The following is a 12,717-nucleotide window of genomic DNA, read 5'->3' on the forward strand; positions in this document are numbered from 1 at the left end:
AATTGTTGTTTGTGAACTTGCATTCTCTTTAAATTGGTATTAAACCAATAGTTTGGTAATTTTTTTGATTTTGTTTCCTTCGTGCATATCATTGGATGCAAAGCCCTATTAATACTTTCAAACAGACGTTCGGCGTAGTCATCAACGGAATTTACAGGATGGTAGTAATAAATGTCATCATTAACTATGGTTCTTCGGAAAAGGTCGTCGTTGTAACGCAATATTTGGATATTCTTAGTTGTGGTAACTGTCTCTCTTTTTGATGGAAACTTAATTTCAATTGATTCGTGGTCGCTAATTTTGAGGTTTGTACAGGTTTTTGCAGTACATAGGTCAATATTGGTTACTACATAATCAATTAAGGTTGAAGTCGTACTAGTAACTCTGGTAGGTTGGTTTACAATTTGGTTAAAAAAATTATCATTTATTATTTCCTCAATTTTTTGTCGCTTTGTAGAAATTTCATTCCAATTTATGTTGAAATCGCCAACAATAATACCAATGTCATTTCCACTAATTTTGTCCATTTGGTTTTCAAAAAAGTTACAGAATATTTCTTCTGAGCTGTTTTGTCTATTTGGCGATCTGTAAACACCAGCAATAAAAAATTTTATATAACTTTTCCAGATTTCCACTTTAAGCCACCAAATCGTCTTATCAATTGCTATACATTCAATAACTCTTGATTGCCATGAATCTTTTATGTAAAGAGCCACACCACCCGTATGCCTAGAATCACCATCACATCTCAAAATATTGTAGTTTTGAATAGAGAATTCTCTATCTTCCAAGTCTGCAGTTAGGTGTGTTTCACTCAAGCAAATAAAGTCAAACTCGTTTTCACCAAGTATTACTTCCAGATCCTCAAAGTTAGCACATAATCCACCAATATTTAAGTACAATCCACATATATTCTTTGGTTGCTAGTATTGCACCCTTTCTGCTTCTATTCTTTCTCTACGTTTCAGAACACGGCACCCAGAATCTCGGCAATCATGATTGATGTCTATATCCGATAAATGTAACCTCTCTTTTGCCTTTAAACAATTTATGCATTTGGATATGTTATTATTACACTCTCTGTAAGAGTGGCCAACTTCACTGCATTTAGCACATACTCATATGACCACAGAGGCCAATTTTTTGCTCCGATTTAGTTGAAATTTTGCACAGGGAATAGAATTAGCATTGAAACTATGCGTGCCAAATTTGGTTGAAATCGGTTCAGATTTGGATATATCTCCCATATATAGCTTTCGCCCGATTTACACTCATATGACCACAGAGGCCAATTTTTTGCTCCGATTTAGTTGGAATTTTGCACAGGGAGTAGAATTAGCATTGTAGCTATGCGTGCCAAATTTGGTTGAAATCGGTTCAGATTTAGATATAGCTCCCATATTTATGTTTTTCTGATTTCGACAAAAATGGTCAAAATACCAACAATTTCCTTGTAAAATCGCCACTGCTTAGTCGCAAAGTTGTAAAAATGACTCTAATTTTCCTAAACTTCTAATACATATATATCGAGCGATAAATCATAAATAAACTTTTGCAAAGTTTCCTTAAAATTGCTTCAGATTTAAATGTTTCCCATATTTTTTTACTAACATTGTGTTCAACCCTAGTGCATTAGCCGACTTAAATTTTGAGTCTATAGATTTTGTAGAAGTCTATCAAATTCTTCTAGATCGAGTGATATTTAAATGTATGTATTTGGGACAAACCTTTATATATAGCCCACAACACATTTGACGGATGTGATATGGTATCGAAAATTTAGATCTACAAAGTGGTGCAGGGTATAATATAGTCGGCCCCGCCCGACTTTAGACTTTCCTTACTGGTTTTGTAATCAAAAAGTTTTTTTATCGTATTAATCTTTTAAAATTGTAAATTTTTTTTCTCCAAGTTTCTTAAAACCAAGGGCGCTATGGTTTCGTTGGAAGATTCACCTTCAAGTTGCCAAGTAGCGTTGGCATTAAATTGCATTTGTGTTTTACCTGTCTTTTTCAGTTTGAACCCAAGGTGAGAGCAGCATATATGATATATAATCTAATGAGCAGCAATACAATCTCCATGTAATGGTAAAACATTTCTTTTGGATTTAAAAATATGAAAAAAATCGGAAAATAATAAAAATATGTATGCACCATTTATATTTTTTTATTTCCAGAATTTACAAAGTATATTGCTTAGCTATTATTTTTGTCTCTGATTGGTTCAGATTTTACTAGACGATTTCAATGTGTGGAAATTTTGGAAAGAAGTTGCTACTAAAATTAAATTAAGCCGAACCCCTTTTATGCCAAAAGACTATAAAGGCAAATGAAGATTATAACAAAGGAACTAAGAATTCAGGTAATGCTTTTTAAAATTAACTTTTAATTAAACAAAAATAATTATTCAGTTTACTTTCAGAAAAACTAATTTAGGTTACAGGTTGCTGACATATTTGAAATCTAGGTGCATGTACATATTGGAAGAAGCATGCTAATATGGCTATTATGATAAGGAAGATAATGATTTATACAGTTTATTTTTTCACCCTTTAGTTGTTATTTATAGCAATTGTAAGTGTAAGTTATGTTAGAAGAAAACACACAAATGTCTTTTGTGTATTGCAAATTCACAAAAATAAAATATTGAATATGTTTTATATGAAACACATATATTCTTTTATTTCAAATAAAACTAAATAAGATTTTGGATACGCAATATATAACTTATTTTTGATTGAAATTTATTGCCAATTTCAAATAATAATTTAATTAATCATTCAAATAGTTGATTGGATTTTGTCGCGAAATTAATCAAAATTTTGATTCAATTAAAACATTGATTGAATTTTATGTCAATGTTATGTTTTAATTGATTCAATCACACAATTAATCGATTCCGTGACAAAAGTCAATTAAATTTTTAATTGAAAATCGTGTTGGTTTTCAATCAAAATGGGGGATTGATACTATCATTTTCGTGATTGAAGACATGTCAATTAAAGAAATGAGTGAATACGCGAATTTCGTGATTGATATCAAAAAAAAAATTTTTGTGTGTATAGACACCAAATATAAGATGACTAAGGTTCTTTTCAAGAAGGGAATCATATTCTGTCTATATTGTACAACAGAGGAAACGGTTGCAGATGTCCTTACGAAACTGCTTCCACCAATTAAACATGATTATTTCCGTACCAGATGTAATGTGAAGTTAATGAGGAGTGTTGCAGTTCTATTTGCATTCACTTTACCATCACAGACAGTAGTTTATAGAATAATCATTTGTACACTAATAGATAACAAACGTGTCCTTTTCATTGAATCCTCCCATATACTTTATTCCAAGCACGGTGTCACACTATGTATAGAACCACTCAGAGAAGTTTCGACAGTAAGTGCGTTTAACTCGCCACACTTTTATGAAAAGCGAACATGATTCTACATTATGCATACATTTTCCAGATCAATTTTACTTACTTTTTTAAGAGCCGGCACTGAAACATTACCACAAAGTGTGCGTATAAATTTTGTCATTCCTTCGTCATACAAAGACTCCACATTCCGCAGGTCATTAACAACTAAATTGGCCAAGGCCTCAAGCATCTGGTATTCATCAATGGCAAAATCATGTTCAATATTGCTTCCACTTGAGGTTGTAATGCAAAACTTTCTCTCATTACGATTATTCACAGTCAAAAGATCGGAACACGATGTTGCCTTGATATCATTTGCGTTTGATACTTCGATTTTTGTAAAATGATTGCTATCAATAACATCATCATCGTCATATGTCATCGGCACCACCGATTCATAAAGAATGGACTGTTCGTCGTGTTCATCGTTACCAGCTGATTCATTCGATATGGTGCTATGTAGAGTCGGCGGGGAATATTCCATTTTAATTTTTGGTTTTTTTGGCTCTCGTTTCATCTTGGCAGGAGATTTTGTTGAAGTGGGCTTTCGCGGGGGAACTCTTATTCCATTTTCTTGGACCAGTAAGTCAAACATTTCTTTGTGTCTGTATTGTAAGTGGGCCCGCAGATTTGTTGTATTACCATGATTGGTCAACACTTTGTGGCAAAGAGTGCAAACTATGCTTTGCTTTGTTATGATACAGTCGTCTTCACTCGTGGGAAACCCAAAATGACGCCAATATACGCTCTTCATCTTCGGGCTATGTAATTTCGCAAATTTCAAAGAAGAAATATGAGGCGAAGTAACTCCATCTTGTAAGGGATCTGACATTTTTACAAAAATTGTAAGTAAACAGTACCAAAGTTGTTATTTTTGTATTTGAAATCAATAAATCCTTATTGATAATTTTTTCGCGTCATCGACTTTATCTATATCGAAAGATTATCGGGTGAAGAGAGCAAAGGCACACCAAAGAAATTTGTCGCCGCCGCCTTTATATTCGTAGGCTATGAAGTTTTACAAGTAAATACCCCAATAAGCACAGGATGGGCATTTTTCAAATGCAACACCTTTTCATTTTATGGGTATATATCATTTTCAAACCTACTTTATTAAAAAAAATGAAGTGCTGAAAACATTGTTAATGCTTAAAATTGTGAAAGGTATATTCGACTTTATAAATGGAATAACCCTGCAACCTTTTTTGAATTTGACGGCGCTTCTGAGAATCCCCACCACGTCGAAAACAATCGTATACGACATCCAAAACTCGTCGGAAAAGCGCAGTCACTTTTGAGAAGTTGCACCACGCCAAGCTACTACAAAAAAGTATCGCATGAGTGCAATTATTAGGTGCCTTTTTTAGTAAATTTAGAACGACGCCAATAAGAGCCCCTTCAAACAATCAGAAAAAGCGCATTTTAAGATAGTTGTAAAAGAATCATTGTGGTGAAATAAAACACGATTGTTTAGATGTTTATTAATTTGATTAACCATTTATAAATTCTTATAAATATAAAATTTATAAATTCTTATAAATATCACGACACATTTAACATATTTTTTTTCATTAATAGGGCTGTTTTCTTTTATCACTGGATACCCTTAGCCGTGAAGGACTAAAAGAAAACAGAGTACTCGTTTATCCAGGACAGCTCCAAAAATATACAACACTGTCATCAGCTGTTTAAAAACAATCACAGAAAAGAAGTGAAATCTTGCATTTTTAATATATGAAATGCACCAATTAGTAATAAATATTTACTGCTGCGATTATTTTGTTATGTGCGTGTATATACTAACGTTCAATATGGACGTCCGACTAGCTACGGCGGTCTCTTTGGGCGAAGTCCTCAACCCGCCAACATTGAACACACAGCACAAACATTGAAAGAAGGAATTACAAAGACAAAACTGCACTAACACTGGGGAAAACAACGATATAGAGGCCTTGATGTTGGGCCCCTCGCTCGCCCACCCAGCCTAGGTCCAAAACTACCCTCTCCAAGATTATTGGACCCCCAAATACCACACACCGAACTCACACACTTACCTCATTCCTTTGCCCCCTTATTTGTCAATTACCAACACATATTGTTTCGTTTCACAATTTACAACATACTAATATTTATTGTTTATAGAACAGATAATGGGACTAATCCTAATTCGCTTTATGCTCCTTATCCTAATTTTAGAATTTCGAAAATTTACAAAACCAATGAACAAAAAAAACAAGTGAAGAACAATATCTTTCTAACACTAAGTTTCTGGCTCACTATTTAGGACAAACAACACGATTCCTAAAGCCCTTGCTCACAGCGCAAATATCTGCGCTAATATTTTACTCTATTTTCTTATTAAAAGAGCTCTCTTAACAGACTTTTCTGCACTTTTTACTTCCAGCAGTAATAACGCAAAAAAAAGAACAGGGACTACGAAATCTAATTGATTTCCTAAGCCTTTATTTCAACGCACACCAAGATATTATCCCCCTTACAATAAAATCATTAAAACCTAACTTTACTTATGTACTAATCCCTATCTTCCTATCTCTACTGCTACAATGATTTTCTTATAACTTTTGTATGCCTTCCTTTTTGTGTTATTATATATATTTCCTGGTTATCATTTATCCTTATTTTATACGTATTTCAGGCGGAATTTTGTTTGTGGAATGACAATTACAGCGTATAAACGTGTCACAGCCCGGAGGTTACTGCCATCTGGAGGGAGGAACCGAGTTGCCGTACGCTGGTTGCTGATCGGTGTTGCCGGCTTTTGGCTCAGTCTATGGGGCGCGGTTCATTGGCAACTCAGTCCTCTGGCAGCTGACAAAAAAAAAACAAAACATTCAACCAGCTTTGGAGGACAGCACAAAGACCAACAAGTACGTATCACAAAAATTAACATCCACACAACTTACCACCCAAATTGGCTTGCCGGCATACCGGTTTTCCAAGGCATGCCGTGGCCTGACCCTCCCCAACCATGGTGTCCCCGTGGCCCATCAACTCGGGACACCCCAAATGTTACTCACCTGTTCTTCAAATCCCCTTTTACCTTTTCCTTTTAAAACCTACTATTCCTCCATCTTTAAATTAATTTCCAAAAGCCAATATTTCAATTCATGACGTTATAAAAGCTTGTGGTTTTATTTAAACTAATTCTAACAATATTCTTCAATTTAAACAAAATGCAAAAACAAAATATATAAAAATTCTATTTCTAATTATTTTTGTTTATTTCCCAGGAATAGATGATGAAACCTTCCAGTCCTCTCCTTTTCGTTTCCTGTCTTTTCCGTCCGTCCGTCAAGGTAAGGTAAGTATCGTATCGTCGACAAGTAAAACTTTCTGCCAATAAACAAGATTTTATCTTCCTTTAATTTCCAGCATTATTCACTGTCCATTCCAGGTCTTATGGGGAGCACATTATACATATCACTGGAGGACACAATTCACCAGTCCTTAAATTACTAAACCAAGTCCTAGGGTGAGCTCAACCTAACACTGTTGCCTAAATACGGCACTATTTAACCTTCCCCCTAACAGACTATAGATAAACTAGTGAATCTAGATAAAAATTCAAATACTAATGAATCTCTTTTTCTTCTTTTTTTTATTCACAGAAGTTTAATGTACAAGTCCGTCCGTCCGTCAAGGTCTAAAACATGTACCTGTCCAAGTTCGTGTCAGACAAAAGAAAAGGAAACATTCACGGTACCTGGGCGCTGTAGGATGACCAGCGCAACGCAATTACACCCAACTGAAGATGATGACAACGATGATTGATTCCAACGCCTAGCAATGGATGGAAATGGGTCACAAGGGTCATCAGAATCCTGTCTGCCGGGAACGCTCGGGGCCGCAAATGAGGTGTTAAATGGAGGTGGACGTTCGGTGAGTATAGGAGTAGTTTAGATTGATGGTTTTCCTTTTAATTAAAATGTCTTTCTTTCTTTCTTTTTTTTCAGGTTGTCTTTTTATCTTTTATAATTTATTTCTTTTTATTATAGTTTATTTTCTTTTATTAAAGTTCTCCTTCTTTTTGTTTTCTTTCGTTACAGGTTACTTATAATTTAGCATTTAAGATTAGCTGTTAAGTTTGTTTACTTTCCTTTTAATTTTTTAATTGTATTTCACTTTTCTTTTAGCTTTTAAGTTTAGTTTTAAGTCTATTTTAACTTTTCTTTTTCAATGTATAAGTTTAGCATTAGGTCTATTTCAAAGTAGCATCGAATCTTGCCAATATTTAGCACAATAAACAGTTTCATTTGCCAATAAAAAAAGATAAACATTTGTTTATATTTGTTTCGATTGTCCTGTTGTGTTTTTATTTAAACGACTTTTGGGAACATTAGGCAAACTTTCACAACTTCAAAAAAACAATAACCGCACTCTCTTCAACCATCAACCTCACTCGCTCGCGTCCAAAACCAGAATCATCTGACGCTTCAATCATCAAAACCTCCATTATTGACGCTCCATTCGCCATCATCCCAAGCTTTCCCAGCCATCCCAATAAACACAGGATGAGCGTTTTTCAAATGCAACAACTTTTCAGTTTGAGGGTAAATATAATTTTCAACATAAATTCAACTTGACTTGAAATAGCTCATCTTCAATACATCTTCAAATTGTTTGCGAATTACTTCCAATTTGCCAAAATGTTGACGAAATCTTTGAAAAGGTGTTGAAGATAATATGAGAAAACTTTGACAAAACACTACCCTAAAATGCAACGAAAAAACCATGTGGGTTTCAATACTTATTTGTGCAACGAAGTTCGTGGTCAATTGCAAGAAATAAAAAAATGGAAAATTTTAGACAAATAACCAAATAATAGTTTATAAAAATAGGTAAGTGAAAATAAAAAATGAAATAAAACTTTAAGGAAGCCACTAAATGTATATCTCTTTGCAGAAAACTAAAATTATGGATTCTACGTTCTTGAAAACATTAAAAAGCTGACCGATGAAAAAATGGTGGACTATTAACTGGAACTGCTTCAAATAGTTTATAATAATTAGTACGTCAATATGAAAAATTAAATCAACACTTTAGAGAAGTAACTAAATTTAAATCTCTTTGCAGAAAACTAAAATCTTTGGATGTTACAGTCTTGCAAACATAGCGACAAGAAAAATTTTCAGGAAACATTACAAGTGCAACCAAGTAAAATTGTTAAAAACAACAAATTGTTGAAATCAACAACTTCTGGATGAAAATGTGCATCACATCGTCAGTTTAATTCATATGCTATTATCAGTTTAAAATTGATATTTTGTGAATTCCTTCTGCCGGAAATCAATTCTAACACGCGGTCCAGTACGTTCCTAATTTCAAATTGGCCGCATGTTAATAAATTTTAATGATGTTTTATGACACCAACAGGAAGGAAAACGAATTATCAATGCAAAAGTGTTTGCTAATAATGTTTAAGATATTTAAAGTTTTGTTGTTTGCTTTTTTTCTTATTTGTTGATATGTTTAATAAGATTATTATTTATCAATTGGTATTGTAGTGTATTATGTAGTGTAGTGTATTATTATATATTTTATTTTGATGAAAATGAATAAATTATACAAAATTCATAGAATTTTGGCTTTGACTTTCAATTTGAAGTGGGGATATCATTCATACAAATTTAGGTTGAAAAGTATTTGCAACGATGTTAAATTTTAATTTGACTCGCATCGAAAATTGTTTGACAAATTATTGAGTAGCGATGCATTTCAATTTGAGGATAACACTTGAGATATTATTGCTAATGTGTTGAATTTCATTGTTGAGGGTAATGTCTGTTTTTTGTTGAGAACGCGATTTTCTCAACAATTTCTCAACTTGAATATTACCCTAATCCTTTGAAAAAATGTTTGAAAAATTGTTGAAATTTAGCATTTTTAAAACGTTTGTGTTTATTGGGATTTTTCTTCCCAATTTCCAAAACACCATTGAAACCAATCATCTGTCTGTCATAACTGCACAGAGAATTTATACTGTCATCTATCCTCTCTCCCTCTGCCTATTTCCTCATGCAACCGGTAGATGGCGCTGGCCTCCATAGTATTACCAATCAAACTAGTGTGCGCACATGACAAACGGACACACACAAATTGGTAAGATACTTTCTTTACCTGTTTAGGCAGTCAGGATTTTAATAAATTCATATCTTGTTTCTTCTTCTTTTCAGATTTCCGTACGGTGGCAGTACTTCAATTTATATGGATATTCATTCAATGCCCACCACGGTCAAACATCAATTTACTTGGCCAAGAATGATATGATCACGCTTGCGCAGTGTCCGTCCATAAATCAGGAAATTTAATCTATGGAGCTTTTTGTGGGTACCAGAGAGTCGACATCAATACGCCAATAAAAAACAAGACACTGGCCCTACGTACAGCAACGAAGGCCAGTGTGAACGTCACAATTGCCGGTGATGTTTCTATTTACACAAAAAAAAACATACACAGAAAATCAACAAGCTACTCTAATGCGCTTTACAGACTATCAGTTATTCCGGACGACAGTGCTCGTGTCGAACATATCCCATATATTGTGCACATTATAAGTTAAGTCCGAAGGCATAATCGATACTGCTGAATGTTTATGGGATCGATAACAAATTTACCGATTATTTAGTCATCGCCGACAAGTCGTATCGATCCGACACACTGTAAGATTCTCTACAAACACCGACATTCCGTCCGGAATAACTGATAGTCTGTAAAGCGCATAATGCATTCAACAGACAACGTATTACTCACTTTATTATTGCAATATAATATTTATTAATTAATATTATTATCGTAACAATCAATAAACACATTAATGCAACATTTATTAACACAACTATGCTGTTTCTTTTTAATATTTTATTTCAATTCAATCGATTTCCCACTGTCGCTGTCCACTCAGCAATGGCTACTTCATCTCTTGCCATTGGCTTATATACCTTCTCTCACCAGACGCCAACTTTCCATGATCGACCATTTCCCTCATTTTCTTTCAGCCATATTTTCCTTTTTTCCCAAAAGCAAATGTCTGTCCTAGGCATTTTCTCTAATAAGGTTGATATCGACTATCGTGAATTATTCATACCAATTCAAATTAACGGACGACCCGAACCCTCTGGGTATTTGTTCACTCTACATGCATTAACTATGAAACAGACCCCCATCAATGGTTTCCCCACCGTCCATGTTTCAACTGTCGTTTCTCCTTCACTTCTGTCTTGAGCAACTAGTATATCGAAACTTGCTTTCCATACACAGATTGCATAGAGAAACATCTCAACCACTAAACATGCCTGGTGTGAACGCCGTATAAATACCATCTTTTCATACCGGTATATAATTCCACTCTCATTTAAAGGCCGGTAATATGTTCATTCTTGGGAAAAATTTTTATGGAAGCCATTATTTCGCATCTAGAAAGCGGGTTTTTTTGTCAGGTAGCTTGGAGCGCTTTTAAACAGTGAGCGATATTGAACTAAGCATGCGGTTGTCGCTTGTTTTCAAAAAATTAACATTTTATTTTTTTCCATCGTATAGTTTCGGAACAAAACTATGATCCGTGTTTGATTTATAACCCCGCACAAATAGTTTTTATTAAATAAATTTCTCTTAATTCATCTTGCAAATAGCGCCGTGCAATAAACGTCAATTTTTCAACTCGAAAACAAAGTATCACAAATAAAACAAAATCGGCTAATTTTTTCGCATTTATTGTTTTGTATGGAGTTTCAACGCGAAAACTGAACAGAGTACTGGCCTTAAATTGCAAATTCTTTTTGGAAAATATTCACGTCAAATCCGCAATATATTGTCCTACTGCTGAATACAATATCTATTTTACTATTTCGTTCAAGGCTCGCTTTTCCCTCCGCTTGAATCCTACGTCACCTTTCGGTTTGAAACCATGCCAAATTCAAACCTTCCTCACATGTGCCACCACTACTACCCTGTTTATGTAGTACCCCAATTGAATTTCTGGACACTTCCTATGTAGTCGGTGCAGTGCAAACTGCAACCAACTTCACCCATTTTTCTACTTCCTACCACACCATACCAACCCATACCCTACAACAGTCATCTTGAAAACAAAATAATTCTTTTGAGATAAAGAAATATAATTTTCTAAAAAAAAAAACCGATTTTCTTATCTTCACCATTGTCCACCTATCGCCGACCAACAACATCTTTGCTGGACAATAAATACCGTCGGCGAATAGGCATTGTTATTGTTCAACAGGAATCCACACCTATTTGGTGGCTCATGCGCTTTACAGACTATCAGTTATTCCGGACGGAATGTCGGTGTTTGTAAAGAATCTTACAATGTGTCGGATCGATACGACTTGTCGGCGATGACTAAATAATCGGTAAATGTGTTATCGATCCCATAAACATGCAGCAGTATCGATTATGCCTTCGGACTTAACTTATAATGTGCACAATATATGGGATATGTTCGACACGAGCACTGTCGTCCGGAATAACTGATAGTCTGTAAAGCGCATCAGACGTCCACCCGTATGGCCTGGGACTGACCTGCAACAATTTATGACATTGTATCAGTTTGAAATTGATTTTTGTCGATAAATTCGTCACAATAATTTGCTATTGTGAATCGAAGAAGCGTCACTTTATCAAAGTACAATCAGGCAACATCGGTGCGTCTTGCACTGATGAGATGTTCTGGATAGAACACCAGTGCAACGATGTTCTGGATAGCCCATACAAATGTTGCATCCAGTGCTAAAAGAAAACAGCCCTAATAATAGAATGATGTTGATTTACAAGTGGCAAGTTACATGTTGCAGCGTCTATCAGCCAATGCTTTTATTCTCGATGGAGGCAGCGTGTCTGTAAAATATCTGAAAACAATCACTTTATTCCATTTGGAAAGTTAAAAATTGTTCACCAATAACCGTTTACAATTTTGAGCGAAATAACTATGTTTTCAGCACTTCATTGTCGATTTTATTTAAATAAATTATAAAAAGCTAGTTGTGCTTGGTGTTTCACAAAACATAAAATGGCTCTTGTAACTATAGTGATGGCAAAATACTTTCATGTACATTTCATATTTTTTCATACGCTTCCCCATCACAGTTGACGATTGTTGCAGTGTCACTTACGAGTCTGTGAGGAAATCGTGCAGGAAGCTCTTTAACAAAGCAAAGTCCACCAGAGCTCCTGTGGATTGGGACGCTTACAAGAAGAATCTGAGAGGATACAAGCGAGAACTGAGAAAGGCTCAGCATAACTCTTGGAATGATTACTGCAGCAGCATT

General features: G+C 34.6%; 2 protein-coding genes and 2 long non-coding RNA genes across 7 annotated transcripts in view; 3 read left to right on the plus strand and 1 right to left on the minus strand.

The window, feature by feature from the left end:
* Positions 1-4,361, minus strand: part of Dref (DNA replication-related element factor) — a 29,866-nt gene extending 25,505 nt beyond the window's left edge. Inside the window, exon 1 of the mRNA XM_075295334.1 lies at positions 3,480-4,361. Within this exon, the coding sequence (XP_075151449.1) occupies positions 3,480-4,247 (768 nt within the window). The 5' untranslated portion in view covers positions 4,248-4,361. The remainder of the gene's footprint in view (positions 1-3,479) is intronic.
* Positions 2,182-2,666, plus strand: LOC142225551 (uncharacterized). Its single transcript, XR_012719318.1, has 2 exons — positions 2,182-2,361; positions 2,422-2,666. It is a non-coding gene; the product is annotated as an uncharacterized LOC142225551 (long non-coding RNA).
* A 1,716-nt stretch (positions 4,362-6,077) lies between the features above and the next one.
* On the plus strand, positions 6,078-7,710 carry LOC142225555 (uncharacterized). Of its 4 annotated transcripts, XR_012719320.1 has the most exons (5): positions 6,078-6,303; positions 6,667-6,737; positions 6,831-6,908; positions 7,045-7,315; positions 7,390-7,710. XR_012719320.1 is itself a non-coding variant. In XM_075295340.1 (4 exons), exons 2-4 carry the CDS (start codon positions 6,673-6,675, stop codon positions 7,205-7,207), a joined length of 306 nt encoding a protein of 101 aa, XP_075151455.1. In that variant the 5' UTR covers positions 6,078-6,303; positions 6,667-6,672; the 3' UTR covers positions 7,208-7,710. The 4 variants fall into 4 exon arrangements, 1 of the variants encoding a protein (XP_075151455.1); XR_012719321.1 differs by having other exon boundaries at positions 6,809-6,908; positions 7,045-7,710; XM_075295340.1 differs by having other exon boundaries at positions 7,045-7,710.
* A 224-nt stretch (positions 7,711-7,934) lies between these two features.
* Positions 7,935-12,717, plus strand: part of LOC142225557 (uncharacterized) — a 102,371-nt gene continuing 97,588 nt past the window's right edge. The window contains exons 1-2 of the long non-coding RNA XR_012719324.1: positions 7,935-8,274; positions 8,339-8,444. This is a non-coding gene — a long non-coding RNA (uncharacterized LOC142225557). The remainder of the gene's footprint in view (positions 8,275-8,338; positions 8,445-12,717) is intronic.

The sequence above is a fragment of the Haematobia irritans genome, chromosome 2 (assembly GCF_050003625.1).
Source record: "Haematobia irritans isolate KBUSLIRL chromosome 2, ASM5000362v1, whole genome shotgun sequence".
Taxonomy (NCBI): Eukaryota; Metazoa; Arthropoda; class Insecta; order Diptera; family Muscidae; genus Haematobia; species Haematobia irritans.

What these genes read in the sequence shown, in the direction of transcription:
- LOC142225555 (XM_075295340.1), top strand. Translation starts at nt 6,673, where the DNA reads ATGATGAAACCTTCCAGTCCTCTCCTTTTCGTTTCCTGTCTTTTCCGT. An exon ending in CGTCCGTCCGTCAAGGTAAG is followed by an intron (nt 6,738 to 6,830) that starts GTAAGTATCGTA and finishes TGTCCATTCCAG; the next exon opens with GTCTTATGGGGAGCACATTA. An exon ending in TTACTAAACCAAGTCCTAGG is followed by an intron (nt 6,909 to 7,044) that starts GTGAGCTCAACC and finishes TTTTATTCACAG; the next exon opens with AAGTTTAATGTACAAGTCCG.